The 18,233-nt window shown below is 55.5% G+C and overlaps 2 protein-coding genes across 6 annotated transcripts; one reads left to right on the top strand and one right to left on the bottom strand.

The window, feature by feature from the left end:
* Window positions 1–74: 74 nt before the first annotated feature.
* Window positions 75–6,732, bottom strand: PRICKLE4 (prickle planar cell polarity protein 4). Of its 4 annotated transcripts, none has more exons than XM_043449627.1 (8): window positions 6,214–6,732; window positions 4,836–5,148; window positions 4,113–4,256; window positions 3,354–3,461; window positions 2,450–2,587; window positions 1,954–2,157; window positions 1,182–1,386; window positions 75–709 (listed from the first exon to the last, which is right to left on the bottom strand). In XM_043449627.1, the coding sequence occupies exons 3-8, from the start codon at window positions 4,242–4,244 to the stop codon at window positions 336–338; spliced, it is 1,161 nt and encodes a 386-aa protein (XP_043305562.1). In that variant the 5' UTR covers window positions 4,245–4,256; window positions 4,836–5,148; window positions 6,214–6,732; the 3' UTR covers window positions 75–335. The 4 variants fall into 4 exon arrangements, with proteins under 4 accessions (XP_043305562.1, XP_043305564.1, XP_043305563.1 ...); XM_043449629.1 differs by having other exon boundaries at window positions 6,310–6,732; XM_043449628.1 differs by lacking the exon at window positions 4,836–5,148.
* Window positions 6,733–7,060: 328 nt separating this feature from the next.
* Window positions 7,061–16,786, top strand: FRS3 (fibroblast growth factor receptor substrate 3). Of its 2 annotated transcripts, XM_043449620.1 has the most exons (7): window positions 7,061–7,240; window positions 8,867–9,010; window positions 10,798–10,886; window positions 11,714–11,900; window positions 14,059–14,220; window positions 15,024–15,181; window positions 15,458–16,786. In XM_043449620.1, exons 3-7 carry the CDS (start codon window positions 10,821–10,823, stop codon window positions 16,370–16,372), a joined length of 1,488 nt encoding a protein of 495 aa, XP_043305555.1. In that variant the 5' UTR covers window positions 7,061–7,240; window positions 8,867–9,010; window positions 10,798–10,820; the 3' UTR covers window positions 16,373–16,786. The 2 variants fall into 2 exon arrangements, with proteins under 2 accessions (XP_043305555.1, XP_043305556.1); XM_043449621.1 differs by lacking the exon at window positions 8,867–9,010.
* Window positions 16,787–18,233: the final 1,447 nt, after the last annotated feature.

Raw genomic sequence — 18,233 nt, 5'->3', positions numbered from 1 at the left:
GCACCCGCTCACAGTCCAGGTGTTCTCCAAGTGATCACTTCATTGGTTCGGGAGGAGGACGCTGGGGATGGGGCCTCCCAGCCTGTGGGGGTGGGGCAGGGGCACTCAGCTGGGGATGCGTAGCTTTGAGGAATGGGCTTCTCCGAGAGTCTCCATGAAGAGTCATAAAGTGCGCGGGCTGAGAGGAAGCACTCAAACCTGTCATCTCGCCGACCCTCCCCAGACTTGGTCCTGATGGCATTCAGTCTAGGACTTAGAGGGGTAGGAGAGCCTCGCTCTCTCGCCTTACAGATCCCACCCCCCACCCCAAGCCCCCCTTTCTCCAGGCTGCGCCACTAGCAAATGGTACAGTGCCTCCTGGAGGTGTCGCTGTCCTCAGTTCGGAAAGGGGCCGGGGTCTCCCAAGGCCGGGGAAGGCGCTGGCCTAAGAAAAAGCCTTCGGGTTCCGATTCAGAGGAAGAGGAGCAGGTGGGACATGGAGCATCCTCCTTGGGATCAAGGGGCGTCTCTAGGCGGCCCTGCGCTTGCCCTTGGCGTGCCTCCGTGTGGTCCCCAGCTCGATACTCCTGCTCTGCGCTGGATCCAAGCATCCTGCTCCGTGTTTCCAGACTGGAGCTGGCGGCAGTGGCGAGCAGGGTTGCCCGGGAGATGATCGCGGTGTTCGGCTGGGCGCAGTCCGGATCTCCAACTCTGCAGAGCCCCTCCTCTCCTGTTCCGGGCGGGGTCAGAAACGCCCATCTCAGAGCCGCGAGTCTCCTTCTCCCAGATTCGGGCGGGGCAGTGGTCAGAAGCCAGTCCCAGTCAGGGCCCAGCCTCCCGCCCCGCCCCGAGCCGTGCGCGCCGCCGCTGTGGGTCCGCTCCCGGCTCCCGCCCCTCCCCGCCTCCGCCCAGCAGAGGGCGGCCGCGGCCCCAGCCCAGGAGCGAGTCCCGTGCCGCAGCCCCAACGGCGGCGCGGGGTGGGTTCTGGAGGCCCTCGGAGCGCGCCGGCCAGGGACGCGCGGTGAGAGCTGCGGGCCCCGAAGCTCGGGTCTGGGGGTGCGGTGGGGGGCACGGGGGCGCTGCTGGAGGGGCGGGACGGCGTGGGACCGGGGTGAGGGTCCCAGCCCGGGAGAACCACCCCGCTCAGCCCAGCCCAAGCCGCTGCCCCCTTCCCCTTTGATCTTCACCTTCTCCTCCCTTACCCGGGGACGCCCTGCTTTCCAGTGTCGGGGCCGGACTCGAACCCGCATCCGAATAGCGACGCTCAAAGCAGCTGGGGCAGCAGGGGCCGCCCCCCGGCAGGGCATAACGTCCCCCGCCCAAGGGCCCGGCGCAGTCCTGGCAGCAGAAGTGGTTTTCGTGCCAGTGCCGTCCCTCGGCCTCGGTGCAGCGCCGGGAGAAAATCAGCTGAGAGAGGGAGAGGGGAACGGTTCATTCATTCATTCACTCATTCATTCATCCAATAACCACGCCTTATACCCAGGTGACGCTAAAGCACGTCTACAGACATTCCCATTTGATCTACTTAAACACTCTCGGACGCGGGGAGGGCTGATTGGCTTAGCCAGGATCCCCCAGCTAGCAGGTGGCACATCCTGAAGAAGTGCGACCCGGGTTGCCTGGACGCCCAACCCAGGTTTCCATACTGCCTCTTGTGCAGACACTGAACGAGTTCCTCGCTGGAGCAGGCACAGCACTAGCGTACTGAGATGATCGTCTATCCTAGAGTCCCTGCTCTGGAGGGATTCAGCCCAAGAAAATTGGGGGGACTCTGCTTGTGGTGGGGGAGGGCACAAAGGCAACGGGTCCCAGGTGCCCAGAGCTCAAAAGTCAGAGCAGGGCAAATACAGAAGTCCCAGGCTGGTTTCCAGTTCTCTGTTCCCGAGTCCGTGGTACTGAAAGAGGCGTCCCCTTGCACCCTGCCATTCTTAACCCTGGGCAGACCCCCTCCAGCCCCTCCCTTCAAGGTTGTACCTGGTCACAAGCCGGGCAGCGAGGCCGCAACAGCTCTGCGTGATGACGGCCACAGTAAAGACGCCCATTGTGGTAGAAGTAGATGAGGTTGATCAGGGCCTGGCCACAGGCCTGGCAGGCAAAGCAAGCCTGGTGCCAGCAGCGCCGCTCTCCTGCCCGAGCTGCAAACACTCCGTACTCCCCTGGCCTCAGCCGCTGCCTGCACTGCAGGGCGTGGGTGCTGGGCTGGTCACAGGCTGCATATGCCAACCTCCAAGCTCTTCCATCCCAACCCCAAAACTAACTGTTCTTCCCACACCTCCAGCAAACCCACCTCCACTGCAGGCTCCACCGAGAAGCCCTACATTTGGTTTCCCTTTTTCCTGAATGTTGCCAAACTGTCAATCCCCAAACCCCTTTTCCTCTCCAAAGTCCCCAAAACCATCCCCTTCTGCAGCAGTGAGAGGGCAAAGAGAGGAGGAAGGGGAATATGGTAGCCAGGTCGGGTGTTACATACATTTTCACAGGTGCATTCTTCAAGCTTGAGAGGTACCAGGCGGGCCACCCCCTGTCCCAGGGCCTCCCGCCTCCGTTGGGCACAGAAGAGCCGCAGCTCGGCCAGCTCCTCCTCCCCAAGGGCCAGGCAGTAGCGCTCCTGCAGAAATAGGTGTCCACGTAACTGGGAGAGCCCCAGCAGGCAAGATTGAAGTTTGACTGGAGAGAGGAGGTTTAGTTGTTTGGTCAAAGAAAGACTGTAAAACCTCAAGGAGCTGCAGGAAATAACAGCTCAGATGAGCACTGAGGAGATGGCAGAGAGGCGGAATACATCTACCTCTCATTTCCCCATTTCCCAAAGGAATGGTGATCGCTCAGGTCCTGACGGCCCCTGCACTTAGCCCATCTTCCTGTACTGGGTTGGCCAAAATGTTCATTCAGGATTTTCCGTAACATCGAATGGAAGAACCCAAATGGACTTTTTGGCCAACCCAGTATTTAGATCCTGGCTCCCAATGAGCTTTAGCTCAATATCACTTCCCACTGGATTTCCCCTATTCCATATTCTCCTGCCTGGCCTCCCCAACTGAATTGTAAGCCTTTAGGCTGGGCACACAGGGGCCTCAATAAATACTTAACCACCATACGCTCTACATTTGTACATTCCATTATCAGGTTCAAAAGCTGGTCATGTTCATTTTCTCATTTGCTCTTCAGCTAAGCATGGTGGTGGGCAGAGCGGATGTCACTGCCCACATTGTGTAGACCTGAAAGCTTAGGCCAGGGGTGGGGGGATGACTTCCCCCAATTAGTGGCATATCTTGGCCGTAAATTTGTGCCTCCCTCCCTTCTGTACCTTGCTTCTTCCCACAGTAAGTAAAGAGAGGAAGGCAAGAGAGAGGAAAGCTGGGGAAAGGGAGGCCCACATCGCTGTCCTGTGGAGGGAGCTGCTGCAGGAGGCTCCGGAGCCCAGGCCAACTGGGGGCTGGGGTGGTATCCAGGCCAGGGTGCCCCCAGCTCAGAACTTCAGGATCCTGAGGAAACACAGCAAAGGGAGAAGGGCAGAGCTTGGTTTGTCCTTCCCTCCCCTTCCGCCCTCCCTCCTACATTGCCACCTCTTCATCAATCTGGAACAATGTCCACCCTCTCCTGAATTTGGAGAATCTTCCTTCAAGATCACAGAGACATTTGATCCATTCTCGTGTTTGTGGTCTCACTGAGGCAAGTTAGCAGGACACACCCCAAAACATCTTCCCTTCTTATGCTTGAAATCACCCCCTTCACTCCTTAGGGCCAAACCCCCTAGGTTCTGCTTTGGCAACATAAGCCCCGTAGGAAAGAATTCATGTATATGTGTGAATAAGTTTAAGGAAGTTGAAGAATTTCCTTGTGGTCCAGTGGTTAGGACTCTGTGCTTTCATTGCCAAGGTCCCAGGTTCAATCCCTGGTGGGGGAACTAAGATTCTACAAGCTGTACAGCAGAACCAAATTGGAAAAAAAAATAAGACAGAGAAGTTGAACCCCTGTGTTCTGAGGGGGCTATAGGAACAGGGATTCCTGCAAAGGAAAAGGGCTGCAAGAAGCTGGGCACAAAGGCCAACTACCTCCCACTGGGTGGAAATGGGAAGAGGTCCAAAGGATGAAGTGGATGTCAATCTCAGAGGGAAGGGCAGGACTCCTCCCACCTGAGCAGAAGTCTCCTCAGGATCCTCCTTGGGCATGTGGTCTGGGTTGCTGTCTGAGTTGACTGGTGGATTCAGCTCCGGAGAGGCCAGCCTCTTTACTTGGTGGGGCCAGCCAGAATTCAGCAGTGACATTGGTGGTAAAGTCTGCACAGAAAACAGCAAGAGGCCTCCCATTTATCTGACCATTACAATGCGCTAGGCTGGCTAAGTGCTTTACAGGCGTTATCTCCTTCAGTCCTCCCATCAACTACATGAGTTAGGTAGTATTCTGGTCACCATTTTACAGATGGCCCAACTGAGGCTCAGTAAGTGTAAGTGGTCTGCTCAAGGTCACAAAGCTAGTAAATGGCAGAGTCAGATCTTGAGGCCAAAGCTTTCAGCTCCAGAGTTTCTGAAGCTCCAACTCTAGGTCTCCCAGCATTGGGATGGAGGAAAGCAGAGGCCTGTAATGGAAGAGGGAGACAAGCCGCTTTCTCCGTGAGCCTTTGGGTAGACTGGCCCCTGTTCCCCACCTCCCCAGTCATAACTCCCACTGTTCCTCACTGGGCACTCAGCACCCAGGAAGCCTGCTTCCTCATCTCTCCCCACTTCTCCTGCTGTAGGCTTCAGCCAGGTGAAAGAACCACTTCACCAGGAGACCCTTCTTAGCCTCTCCAGCCCATACCAGCTCACCTTCCCCTATGCTCCAGAAATAGGTACAGTGAGTGTCCCCAGATTTCTCACCTAATGTTCCTCTTTGCCCGCTGTGCCTCTCTCAGCTCCTCATCTGGTCTATCAGCTCTTCCAGGACAGATGAAAATCCTATGCTTCTAACGTCCATCTCTAGTAGCAACTTCACTGGATAATTCTAAGTGCAATTCTTCAGCCCTCCTCTGGGTGAGCCCTGCTATGGCTACATTATCTTGGAGATGGGAGGTGACTACTGAAGTGGTAAAGGGATGAGCCCTGCCCACAACAAGCTCATCGTCTACTGGGTCAGGCATCGATGAAACCAGCCAGCAAGGGGCCAGGATTCTGAGCAGATAGACACAGCATCCTAGGAAGAAAAAAAAAAAAAACAAAAAACTTTTCTAGAATATTTACTCTGTGCCAGATACTTTTCTGGGGCTTCCAGGGTGGTGCTAGTGGTAAAGAAGCCCCTTGCCAATGCAGGAGTCAGAGGAGACTCAGGTCCAATCCCTGGGTGGGGAAGATCCCCTGGAGGAGGGCATGGCAACCCACTGAAGCGATTTAGCACCCACTGCATGCAGAGACTTTTCTAGCATCTTACATAATCCATCCTCACAACAATCCTGTGAAGTAGTTTCCATTATCCCATTTTGCAGTTGAAACAAACTGAGGTTAACTAACTTGCCTGAGAAGTTAGTTACATTAGAAATTAGTCACATGAGAAGGCTAAGGGAAGCTTTAGAGGAGGAAGTTGCCTTTGAGAGCTGGGATGGCAGCAGGGCACCAGAAGGGATCATCAAATCCCTAGCCTCCGTAAGACCCAGCTTTAGGGCTGGGTACAGGGTTTGGACCATAAAAATTCTATGGCTTCCCAGCCCCGAGCCCTCCTGTCTGCCACCCTTCCCAGCTTCCTGGCCCCACACCCATCTGCTCCCTTCCTGTTCTTTCCCCCAGGTCAGCTTTCCTGTGGAAAGCAGCCGGGATGGGCTGTTCACACTCAGGGCCAGGAGGGGACTGAGACCCTCTTTTCCAGGTTCTAGTTTGCATGAAATCGTCTCACACAGGACCAACGCTCAGAAATCAGTCTTCACACCTCACCCTCAGTCCCCACCCCAGGACTGCATAACTCCACGTTCACTTAGCACTGGACTCCATCTTACTAACATGCTGGATTCCTTCCAGAATTCTCCTCCCCCCCTTACAAATAAGACAAGACTGAACCCCCTCCCCGTCGGGCGCAGGTGTAAACGGGCTCAGGAGTTCTACTTTCCTGGAGGGCAGAGGCTAGGGATTGGGAAGTTGGGGGGTGGGGTGTAAGGGATGAAAGATTTCCCCGGACAGTGAGAGGAAGAAAGGTTCGAGAAGTTTCTGGTCCTGCCAAATGCCCTCTTGACAGATCCCCAGGTTTTTTCTTGGGTTTCTCGGGGCCCACCTCCGAAGCGGGACGCGGTGTGGTTCCCGTCAGTTGGGGTTCCCAGTCCGGCTGCTGAAGTTTAGGAGAGGGGACGGGACTCCGCTGGGGTCTCACCCTTGCTGAGCGCTGGTGTCTGGGCGGTTCTGGACAGACGCCGCGGTCGGGCCCCTCACCCAGTCTCCACCTCCAGATCTAGGCGCCCGCCTCTGCCCGCCCCCGGGAGCGCGGCCCTTCCTCTCCCAGCAACCCCCTCCCCGCCCCGCGGGCCCCGTCCACCTCCCCCGGGCTGGTAGGGCCCGACGGCTCGGGGAAGGGCCTAGAGCTGCTACGTGAAGGAAGGCATTTGAGGGATCTCGGGTGAAAACGGTGCAGGCTCCACTGCCCCCACGCCCGTGGGCTTAGTCCTGGAACCGCATCTCTGCGGGCGCTGAGCAGACACCCAGGAGCCATCATTATGCCGGGTCCTCAAGCACTCGCTGAACAGAACACCTTTCGAAGCCTGCAGGTCCCCCCAGACCTTCCTTCTGGTCTCCTAGGCCCGCCCTTGTCTGTGTGTCCCCACCCCTACCTAGTTCCCTCCCCCTTGTCCCCAGCCCCTTTCTGGGGTCCCTTGTTCCATCCCTTCAAGTCCCTCCCCCATCCTTCGTGTTTCTCCCCGGTCCCGCCCCCGGCTCCGGTCCTTCTTCTGATCCTGGGAGTGGAAACCTTTGGTCCCACCTCTCGTCCCCTCAGCCCCGCCCTGAGCCCCGCCCCCGCCCCCGGCTCCGCCCCGCCCCCGCTAGGCCAGCTCTGCCGCTGGCCCGGAGCGCCCTCTGGCGTCTGCGCATGCTCCCTGCTCGGTACTGCAAAGTCCTCCAAAGGGACCTTCTAGGCTGCGCGCCGGTCGCCCCCGATCGGGTCCGCCTGCCCGCAGCGTCTCGTTGGTGCAGCCGGTGACCTCCGACCCCGCCGCCGCGGGGCGGGGAGGCCTTAGCTCCGGGCGGGCGGCGGCTGCTGCAGCGGGACCCGGGAGCGGGGCCCGGCGCCGCCCGGGCCGCGGGGCGATGTGAGTCGGGGTGCGGCGGGGCTGGGACGAGGCGGCTCCACCGAGGCCGCACCGCGCCTCGCCGCAGTCGCCGCTCCCTCCCGAGGAAGTACCGGGAGGGCGGGCGGTGGAGCCCCGGGGCTGGGGGCGGGGATCTAGAGACTACGCGCGGCCCTGACCTCCCCTATTCCTTCCTGGCATCTAGAAATTCCCGTCAACTCTGTTACCTAAATCTGCCTCTAACCTCCCAGAACCACCCTATCCCCACCCCCGACACACCTTCGCGTGTCCTGGAGTCCCGAGAACCCCTGTCTCCTGCAAATTCCCCTGCTACGCCCCCAGAACCACCATTCTCTCTGGGATGAATCCAGATGCTTCCACCGTCCTGAAATTCCTCTGAGTCTTCATGCTCCTCCATTCTCCTGGCACCGTGCTCAAATCCAAAGCATTTATCCACCTTTCCCCAATCCATCTCACACGTTTTGAGCTGCCATAACCTCAAACTCCTACTCCCAGTCCACACCTGTCTCAGAGCAGAGCCTTCTCCTCCTGTCACCTGATGTCACCCCTTTAGCTGGGCTGTCATATGTCCTGGTATCTTTAAGAGCAGTGAAGGAAATAGGAAAAGATGCAGCATCCTCCCTCATCTTGCACCCTGCCGTTCTTGGCTTCACCCCCAGACTCCCTGTTGATGGCTCAAGCCCCGGTATTTACCCAGCTGCCCGTCTTTACCCAGCTGTGCACATCTTCCTCAGCCCGCTGCCCCTTCCAGAGAGTAGGCCAGACAGAGGGCAGGGGTCCTTTTACCTGGAAAGTACCCAAAGATGCAGAGCACCTGGGGCCCTGGGAAATGACCTTGTTTTTCCAGAGCAGGAGGGTGGGATTTCAAGGATCTCCAGGGTCCTGGCTTGTTGACTTGTCCACCTAGGGCTCACATTACTGAAATTTTGGGTGATAGCATTTGTGTTAAATTATAGGCCTTTTGGAGCTTGGAGAACAGAAAGTCTATCAAGGTTCCAAATGTGAGACTGAAGGAGCTTGTCCTAGAAGAGGAAAATGTTGATTTTAGTTGTGTTTGTCCTATGTACTTACTTCTAGAGGTGAAGCTCCATAGTTTACAGCTGTTTCCCGCAAAAACTGGAAAGCTGTTTCCCTTAAAGACGTTGGGGTGGGAGTTGTGGGTGGCGATGGAGGATCTGCTTGGCAGACTCTCTCTGATACTTAGCAGGAACATAAAAACTAGAATATTGGTTTCCTGAATCTTAAGCCATTGCTCTTTCCAATACATCTTCGTGTCTTCTTGAGAGAGCTCTCTGTAGAGTTCAAGTTCTCTGCAAAGGTAAGGTGATGATCTTGGTATTGGTTGTAACAGGATTCAGAGAGGGTCTAGAAGTGACTTAAAATGTTCTGGCCTCTCTCGGACTGCAAAGTCACTGTTTCCAGGGGAGTCTTTCCCTCTCAGGGCCTATGGGGCTTTGAATTTATGGTCCCTTTGGCCTTGATCTTTCTTCACTGGCATTTATATCCCATTAGAGCCTGGAATGGATATCCCGGTGGGATGGACTGACAGCAAGTCAGTTTCATTAACAATTGAGGGGTGAGGCTAGAAATTTTCCACTAACCTGTGGTCTCTGTCTCCTATGCTAGGTGAGCCCCAGGTGTATCCCAGGGAGATCCAAGTGACTTCTCTGCAGACTGCTTGCCATGCCACCCCACCAAGAACAGGGGGAATAAAGTGGGGGTCCTTCCCCATGCCCCTCCCATGGTCAGCTCTCCGATGGCCTGGGTGAGGTGAGACCTGTGTATAGGAGCCACTTTTCTAGAATTTCCCAAGTTGGGAGGAATTGAGGGTGCAGGTCAGGATTGTTCAAGACTTTACACTTTCAATGGGAGTTCTAGAAGGTATCTAGTCCTACTGATTCATTTCTTGCAGCAAGTTGCAAACCCATAATTTCTGGTTGGGATTGGTCCATGGGTTTGCTTGCTCCCTTAGGTCACTGTAGCCTGGTGGTGTCATCTCCATTCTAGCCACAGGCCCAAATGTTGTTACGTCTAGTTTGAGTGCCGTAATCCGAGAGGGAAAAGCCAGATAGTAAGGCCTCTGGTCTCCCGTTTGGACAAAGGGGAGCAAACCGAGTGTTTGTTTTTTTAATGAAGAAATGCCTACTCAAGGTTATGAAAATAATGGTCTGTTTTCAATTTCTATCATCTGAATGTATCTCTTAACCATAATATAACATCTCATTTGAAGAGAACATCAAAAATAAATTTGAGATAGATGTTATAACCTCAGATATGCAGATGATGCCACCCTTATGGCAGAAAGTGAAGAGGAACTAAAGAGCCTCTTGATGAAAGTGCAACAGGAGAGTGAAAAAGTTGGCTTAAAATTCAACATTCACAAAACGAAGATCATGGGATCCAGTCCCATCATTTCATGGCAAATAGATGGGGAAACAGTAAAAACAGTGACAGACTTTATTTTCTTGGGCTCCAAAATCACTGCAGATGGAGACTGCAGCCATGAAATTAAAAGACGCTTGCTCCTTGGAAGAAAAGCCTTGACCAACCTAGACAGCATATTAAAAAGCAGAGACATTACTTTGCCGACAAAGGTCCATCTAGTCAAAGCTGTGCTTTTTCCAGTAGTCATGTATGGATGTGAGAGTTGGATCGTAAAGAAAGCTGAGCACCGAAAAATTGATGCTTTTGAACTGTGGCGTTGGAGAAGACTCTTGAGAGTCCCTTGGACTGCAAGGAGATCAAATCAGTCAATCCTAAAGGATATCAACCCTGAATATTCATTGAAAGGACTGAAGCTGAAGCTCCAGTACTTTGGCCATCTGATGCAAAGAACTGACTCATTGGAAAAGACCCTGATGCTGGGAAAGATTGAAGGCAGGAGGAGAAGGGGATGACAGAAGATAAGATGGTTGGATGCTATCACTGACTTAACGGACATGAGTTTGAGCAAGCTCTGGGAGTTGGTGATGGACAAGAAAGCCTGGCATGCTGCAGTCCATGGGGTCGCAAAGAGTCAGACACGACTGAGCAACTGAATGAGATGTTGGGGTGGTGGTAAGAAAGGAAAACAGAGGATCTGAGTGAGGTGGGACAGGAGGAACAGGAGAAAGTTCCAGGCCAAAGTGTCTGGGACTCCCCACCTACAGTTTCTTTGCTGAATCTGGATGAGGCCCCCGGCTGGCACCCAGCTCCTGATGCAGATCCGTTCCTCTAGGTCCCTCCTTTTAGCCATGTTTTTTATGCTGCCCAGGCTGCCCTTCCTTATCATACGTCAGTCAGAATCCTACATACTTCTCAAGGTCCAGGTCAAATGTTACCCCTGAGAAGCTCTCTCCATCCCCCCATCAGCATTAATCCTTAACACATCCTAACTTGAGTTAATGTTTATCCAGTGTGTGTCTGGCCCTGGATTGAGAGTGTGAATTCCTTGAGGAAGGGACTGTGAGTCTTGGACAGAGTAGGTGATCACAGCGGGTTGGTTCTGCCAGAGTTCTCCAGAGCAGGGCTTTGGGGAGCTGGCTGTGATGATTTTACTGTCCTTTGTTTTTCCCTAGGGCAGGCAGGCTGCTCTGACACCATGGGGAGCTGCTGCAGCTGCCTGAACCGAGACAGCGTCTCAGACAACCACCCCACCAAGTTCAAGGTACCCCCAGCCCCCTCCTTTCCCACATACCCAGAATGGCCTCCTGGGTTCTGCCCAAGCTGTCAAGTTGCCTGCCTAGAGAAGGTGGAATGACCTCCTGAGGCTGTGGGCTTTTTAAGACTTATTAAGAATTCCCAAGCTCAGGATCTCTGAGCAGGCCCAAGGAAAACAGGCTCAGTCCATTGCTGTTTTTGCAGCTCTTAGTCTTACTAAGAATGAAGAAATGCTGAGAGTAGTAAAGATTGTGCTTTCAGCACGATGTTCACTCCTGTCAGTGTATCTTTAAACAACAAAAGTCTGCAATGTTAAGTTTGCTGCTTGCTTTAGGAGGCTGAGGCCAGGCCCAATGGACCTGTGTGCACCCCCCACTCCTTCCACTTCTGTAGGGGGCGCCTCCTCCTCACCCCATCTTGAAGCCCAGGTTTCTCTCGCTCACCAGAAGAGGGAGCCCTCAGTAAGGTCCTTCAGTTGGGGGAGAGGGTGGAGGCCTTTATATTTGTTGTGCCTGGATTTGACTCTCCCTGGGTCTTACGATGTTTAATTCACAATGAAACCTTTTCTTGCATTAACATCTGGTCCTTGTATACTAGCCATGGACCATTTGGATGTCTAACCTTGGATGTCTAACTATCTGACCTTAGGGGTCAACTCACTACCCCTCCCTGCACTGCCCAAATGACACAACTAAAGCCTAGAGAATTGTCTTGGGTCACAGACACTGCCTCATCCGTGTCCCAGTAATCGTGTGGCGTTCTTAGTGGCTCGTGGACCCAGACACACACTTGAGGGGCTCAGTCATTGACCCCTCTGTCCCTTGCCCCTGCCAGGTGACGAACGTGGATGATGAGGGCGTGGAGCTGGGCTCCGGAGTGATGGAGCTGACCCAGAGCGAGCTGGTGCTGCACCTGCATCGGCGCGAGGCTGTCCGCTGGCCTTACCTCTGCCTGCGGCGCTATGGCTACGACTCCAACCTCTTCTCTTTTGAGAGTGGCCGCCGGTGTCAGACTGGCCAGGGTGAGTACCAGCCCCTGCCCCACGCTGGGATAGGGACTTGTCCACGGGGATCAGGTTCTGTGGCCGGAAGTCGCAGCTGGAAGGTCAGTAGGGAAGTCTGTTGACTTGGCAGGTGTTGCCCAAAGAAGGGAAGGGTCATGGCCAAGGGCGCACAGAACTAAGTGGACTCCCAGGCCGGTGCTTCTTCAGTCACTGCAGCTCCAGCCTGGGTGGCTTTGTGGGGGCATTTGTTGCACAACCCATGGGAAGCAGGCAGTGGTCCCAGGCAGTGCCTGCGTGGGAAAGCAAGCTCCTCCTTTTATTACTCTAGTTTCAGGGTCCCTGTTGCCCCCTCAGTAAGAGCAAACAGCCCCACATCATATGCCCAGGTCCCTGTGTATAATGAAAGTTCAGGCAGGAACACTTGCTGCCTTGGGCCTGCGCGGGGTGAGAATGATAAATTCGGAGAGGTCCACAGTGTACGGAGTAACCCTCACAAGGTTAATCTTTGTCTCCCGTCACCTGTGGGCAATGGAGTGTGATATATTCAGCCTTCCTCCCCTTTCTCCCTGCAGCTGGAGGTCAGGGAGGAGTGGGTTGTTCCATGATGTTAAGTCTGGGGCCAGCCATTGCTCTTTGAAGGGCGGGCATGGTCTGGGCTTGTCTTCGAGCTGAGCTGCCAGAAGGAATCCCCCACAGGATTGTGTTCAGTGCACTGTGGGGCTGTGATGGCAGTGATGGAACTAGCGAGCTCCTCCGATGAGGCCGCAAGCACAGCAGTGCGTCTCTGTGGCTGCAGTGGGCGGGGCAGCCCTCCCCTCCACGCACCTTATTGTAGAACTCAAGAGGCAGAGGCAGATAACGCTGGCTGAGCAGCGAGAGGGGAGGAAGGGGCCTCTCTGCTCCTGGTAGGGTTTAATCCAAACTGGGGATCCCAGAGGAGCACCATAAATCCCAACACAGGGTTCTTCTAAAACTCCAGTCGTTCTCAGCCTTTTCTAAGCCCTTGACATATCTTGGAATGAGATGTAATAGAATAGAATGAGGAAAGAATAGTCCTGTTTCTTCTCCTCCCTTCTACCCTTTTCATTCCATTCCTGCAGACCTGACACCCCAGCTTAGTTTGTCTTTGTGTGGATACCCACATGCACATCCCAAGTAGCTTCCCTGAGTCCTGGTCCCCATTGTTACAAAGGAGGATGCAGAATCCCAGGCTGGCCCAACACCCCAAGGACATCTTTGGATTCCTTGAGTCATGAATCCTCAGCCCAATCCTGCTGAGGACCATGCGTTGCTGCCTTGGAGTCTGAGGGGCTGTAAGGTACCCGCATGGAGGAGCCACAATTGTTGCCATGCCATAGTTGTCCTTTAGCTAGATGGCCCATCCTTCCTTTCTATACCAGAGTTCAAGCTCCGTGAAGCCCGTACACAGTAGTCACTCTCTGGCCAGGCACTGGGCTAAGTATACAGTGAACAGACAGTGAACAGGACAGACCCTCCCACCCTCAAAGAGCTTAGAGACTGTTGGGCATAGAGCTGAGGGCTGGGGCCCTGGCAGAGCTCTTTTTTTCTGGGGAGCAAGGGGTAGCAGGTGAGGTGGAGGGTCACTCATCTGACACCATTCTTTCCACTTTGATTTTTTACTTCACTTTCCTTCACCCCTGTGGACACACATCCTTATGAAAATGATTTAACCTCAGAGGAATATAGTTGAAGTACCAGATCTTATGGCTCAGACAGTAAAGAATCTGCTTGCAATGTGGGAAGCCTGGGTTCGATCCCTGGGTTGGGAAGATACCCTGGAGGAGGGTATGGCAACCCACTCCAGTATTCTTGCCTGGAGAATCCCATGGACAGACAGGCCTGGGGGGCTACAGTCCCTGGAGTCACAGAGTTGGACACAATTGAGCGACTAAGCACAGCACACTAGATCTTAAGATGATGGTAATGGATAGTGTGTGTTGGGGGAGGGGAGTGAAGGCCTTGGGCCGGCTCCTCCCATGGCTCTTGGAGGTTGGAGAGTGTGCGAAGGACAGTTGGTCTGCTAACCCTAACCCCTCAGGCCTGGGACTGAAGTTCAGGGACATTTCCTGAACTCAGTGCATCCTTTAAGCCTCTCTGGTCCTCCCCTATAGGATGCAGGGTCAGAGGAGCCTCATTTCTTCTTCTCCTTCTTCAGGGATATTTGCATTTAAGTGCTCCAGGGCTGAGGAAATCTTCAACCTCCTCCAGGATCTGATGCAGTGCAACAGCATCAATGTGATGGAAGAGCCAGTCATCATCACCCGCAACAGTCACCCGGCTGAGCTTGACCTCCCTCGGGCCCCCCAGCCTCCCAATGGTGAGAGACCCCTCTCCTCAGCACCCCAACGCACATACAAGCATAGGTGCAGGGAGCGCTGGTCTTGGAGGCACGAGTCAGGCAGGCAGGTGGAGGGTGGCTGGGTGAGCCAGGCTTCCAGGACCATCATTCATCATTAGACAACTCCCAGGGATGGAGAAGTCCTGGCCTGGACCAATCAGGTGACTCAAGCTGAGGCTGGGAAGTCCAGAGCCTTGTATTGACGGATGGTCGGGGAGCAGACAGGAAGACATTGGGTTTCCATGGAAACGGCAGTCTGGAGCCGTTTTGCTTCCTTCCTTCTGTCTCCTGGGTCATACCCATATACCTTTCCTGACAGCTGGTGCAGCATCTCTGCCCACGGCTGTCTGGAGAGGTTCCCACAGTTTCTGCTTGTTCATTCACTGAATCACACCGAACACCTGCTCGGTGTCCTGCCCTCCATTGGCTGGCCTGTGAGGGACAGAAGAAATAGACACACGGTCCTTGATTTTGAGGAACTTCCCTGAAGCTCACTGGCAGAGCTGGAATGAAGTGTAGAGTCAGTTCAGTGACAGCAAGGTGTGCCTTAAGTGTTTCAGATAAGGCTGTGATGGGGGAAGTGGCGTTTAAGCTGAGCTTTCAGAAGAACGGCAGAAGTTGAAGATCAGACACAAGGTGAAGACAGTGGGGACTGCCAGTTCAGTGGGGTGGACCCGTGGGGACCCTGGTACTGCTTCCCTGTGAGAGTCCCAGGCTGCCACACACACGGCTGCAGGTAGCTGCCAGGTGGTTTAAGGACCGCTTGTCTCCTGTGTGCCCAGCTCTAGGCTATACCGTCTCCAGCTTCTCCAACGGCTTCCCTGGCTGCCCAGGAGAGGGTCCCCGATTCTCAGCACCCCGGCGCCCCTCAACGAGCAGCCTCCGACACCCCTCGCTTGGTGAAGAATCCACCCATGCCCTCATTGCCCCGGATGAGCAGGTGAGCAAGTGGCTGCCCAGGGTCTTCCTGTTGGTCTGGTGGGGGTGGAGGATGGGAAAATACAGCACTTCCTTCTGGTGAGGCTCATGGGAGGGAAGAAAGTGGATAGGACCCCTTTCTGTCCCAAGAAAAGGGAGGCCGGTTCCCTGAAAGGTTTGGAGGACAAGGAAGAGGAGGAGACTGCAGCCCTTTTCCCGCGTCCTTCTCTCATCCTGTCCCCTGTTCTCTGCTTCCTCCTTGCCCTTGGATTCTCCCGCCCTGGACTGTAACGCCCAGTCCCACACCTACGTCAACACGCCAGCCAGCGAGGAGGAGCAGCGCCGAAGCCGGCACTGCCTGCAGCCCCTGCCTGAGGGCCGGGCGCCCTTCGCGCCGCAGGCCCGGGGCCCCGACCAGCGGGACCCACAGGTGTTCCTGCAGCCGGGCCAGGTGAAGTTCGTGTTGGGCCCCACCCCGGCTCGGCGGCACATGACCAAGTGCCAAGGCCTCTGCCCGAGCCTGCAGGACGCCCCCCACCACAACAATAACAACGAGGGCCCTTCGGAGTGCCAAGCCCAGCCCAAGTGCACCTACGAGAACCTCAGCGGGGGGTTGCGGCCGGGGGCGGGCTGGAGACTGAGCCCGGAGGAGCCGGGCTGGAACGGCCTGGCCCAGCGCAGGGCTGCACTGCTGCACTATGAAAACCTGCCCTCCCTGCCCCCTGTGTGGGAGAGCCAGGCCCCGCAGCCAGGGGAGGAGGCCGGGGATGACGGAGACTCCAGGGACGGGCTCACCCCTTCCTCCAACGGCTTCCCAGAAGGCGAGGAGGACGAGACCCCACTGCAGAAGCCCACCAGCACCCGGGCGGCCCTCCGCAGTCACGGCAGCTTCCCCGTGCCGCTGACCCGGCGCCGAGGCTCCCCGAGGGTCTTCAACTTTGATTTCCGCCGGCCGGGCCCGGAGCCTCCAAGGCAGCTCAACTACATCCAGGTGGAGCTGAAGGGCTGGGGTGGAGACCGCCCCAAGGGGCCCCCGAACCCCTCCGCCCCCCGAGCCCCTGTGCCCACCACTCACCCGACCCGCAGCTCAGACTCCTACGCCGTGATCGACCTCAAAAAGACCGTGGCCATGTCCAACCTGCAGAGGGCGCTGCCCCGCGACGACGGGACCGCCAGGAAAACCCGGCACAACAGCACCGACCTGCCTCTGTAGGGGCGCCCCTCCTCCACCCTGCCCAGCCTCCGCCTCCCGCTCCCGTGCCCCGAACCCCCACTCCGGGGTTCCGGGCTGCTTCGCAGAAGGGCACTGAGGTGGACCAGATGCTTTCTCGCACTGGCCAGAGTCCCCAAAGATATCAGCCGCAGAGACCCCCGGTGTCCGAGCTGGGGAGAGGAGAGGGTGACCAGGCGAGGAGGGAGCCGCGGTGTAAACTGTGAAGGGCCCCCCGACGGCAATTAGCACCCTCCCGTTCTGTCATCTGTCGCGTCTGTCGTCTGTGTGTTTTTTTGGTTGAAATTTGGAAACATTTTGTACCTGTTGATTTTATTTATCAGTTTATTTTTCTATTTATTGTTTTAAATGTAATTTAACATATTTATTATTAATATAATTATTTTTAAATTCTGACGTGGTGGATGACGTCACCTTTTTAGGGAGTTTTTTTTTTCTGGCATGGTGCTGGGGTGGGAGTCCAGGAGGCCTCACAGAGTTAGGGTCTTCACTCTAGGGTGATCGTGGGTTTTGTGATAAGTAACAATCATTTCTTTTTCTCCTCTGAGAAGCCCTGGCCTAGGACTGAAAGTTTTCCAGGGACGGCTGCTCCATCAAAGTAAAGTGACAGGACAGCTGGGGTCCTTGATACCCAAGGGGGATCTGTAAGAAAAACTACCCTGACCCTCTGAGGTTGTAGTCGGTGAGAGTGGAATTGAGGGGTGGGGTGCTGCACCATATTCACCTTCTCTGGACTCCCTCACTGAGTCCCCCTTCTGCCCCCAGGTGGATCCGATTGGGTACTGCCCTCCTTTCCCACCTTGGCCCCAAGGGGGACCCGGGATCTTCCTTCAGCGCCATCCGCTTGGCAGGGTCAAGACTAGAACCTTTAAACAGGACTTGACTAAAAACCCAGGAAAAGCAAAATTAAAAAGGGAAAAACAGTAATATAGAACTAAATAGTCGGACTTACAAAGTGTGACTTTCCCAGGGAAGTCCTCCCTAGGAATGAGCTCTTTGGGGAATTTCTGACCGACTGCAGGGATGGGGCCCTCACAGAGCCAGCACATCCAAACTCCTGCCTGGGCCCCTCTGCCCGGGGCTGCACGCTCCCCCTGCCCGAGGCTGTGGTTGCGGAAATTCCCTTTCCATATCCGGAGGCTGCCTCTTTCCTTTTCCTCCTCCCACCAGCCTCCCTGCCTCAAAATTTCCCTTTCTGTTTCAAACCCCTGAGTGGTTAATCTCCAGAAAATCCAGTGTCTCTAATGAGGCACTCAGGGCCCTGCGGAGGAGAGGGAGCAGGGTTTGTCCAAGCCTTGGGGGCAAGCCTTCTTGTCTCTGGTCACTGTTTGTGCCCCAGCTCCCTGCCCTGTGGAGTGAGCAGACCTGTCCTCCACACCAAGGAAACAGGCCAGGGCAGGGCCCGCCCGCCTCCCTCCCCTGCTGCTGTTCAACCACTGCCCGGGGCCTCAGTTCTAGATGTGCCCTTTTCCTGAGCAGGAATTAGACCAACCAGCTTCCAGAACCCTCTGACCTTGGGTGTCCCTCTCTGTGCAGGAAATGGACAAAGAGAACTGGCCACAGAAGGCGTGAGAGGCCCTTCACCTGGGGCCCAGTAGGATCCCAGGGTGCGCCTGGCTCTGAACACTTCTTTACACCCTTTTGATCTCTGGACCGGAGGGCTCACCCACGGCAGGCTGGGTTTCATGCACTTTTCCCACACTGCAGTAGGGCAGTGCTGTCCTCTCTCTGCTGCTCACCCAGGGAGGCAGCTCAATTCTGCTTTCTCTGTGTCCTCACACATGACCCCTGCTCCTCCTTTTGGCCTCCACAGTCAGGAGCAGTGGACCCTTCAAACAGGATC

The sequence above is a fragment of the Cervus canadensis genome, chromosome 28 (genome assembly GCF_019320065.1).
Source record: "Cervus canadensis isolate Bull #8, Minnesota chromosome 28, ASM1932006v1, whole genome shotgun sequence".
Taxonomy (NCBI): Eukaryota; Metazoa; Chordata; class Mammalia; order Artiodactyla; family Cervidae; genus Cervus; species Cervus canadensis.
The sequence above is the reverse complement of the archived record's forward strand: the minus strand, read 5'-3'. Positions and strand labels throughout refer to the sequence as shown.

What these genes read in the sequence shown, in the direction of transcription:
- PRICKLE4 (XM_043449627.1), bottom strand. Translation starts at nt 4,244, where the DNA reads ATGTCACTGCTGAATTCTGGCTGGCCCCACCAAGTAAAGAGGCTGGCC. An exon ending in CTGAGGAGACTTCTGCTCAG is followed by an intron (nt 3,462 to 4,112) that starts GTGGGAGGAGTC and finishes GTGTTTCCTCAG; the next exon opens with GATCCTGAAGTTCTGAGCTG. An exon ending in GGAAAGCAGGGCGTCCCCGG is followed by an intron (nt 710 to 1,181) that starts GTAAGGGAGGAG and finishes CGCCCGGAACAG; the next exon opens with GAGAGGAGGGGCTCTGCAGA.
- FRS3 (XM_043449621.1), top strand. Translation starts at nt 10,821, where the DNA reads ATGGGGAGCTGCTGCAGCTGCCTGAACCGAGACAGCGTCTCAGACAAC. An exon ending in GGCCCCCCAGCCTCCCAATG is followed by an intron (nt 14,221 to 15,023) that starts GTGAGAGACCCC and finishes CTGTGTGCCCAG; the next exon opens with CTCTAGGCTATACCGTCTCC. An exon ending in TCATTGCCCCGGATGAGCAG is followed by an intron (nt 15,182 to 15,457) that starts GTGAGCAAGTGG and finishes TGTAACGCCCAG; the next exon opens with TCCCACACCTACGTCAACAC.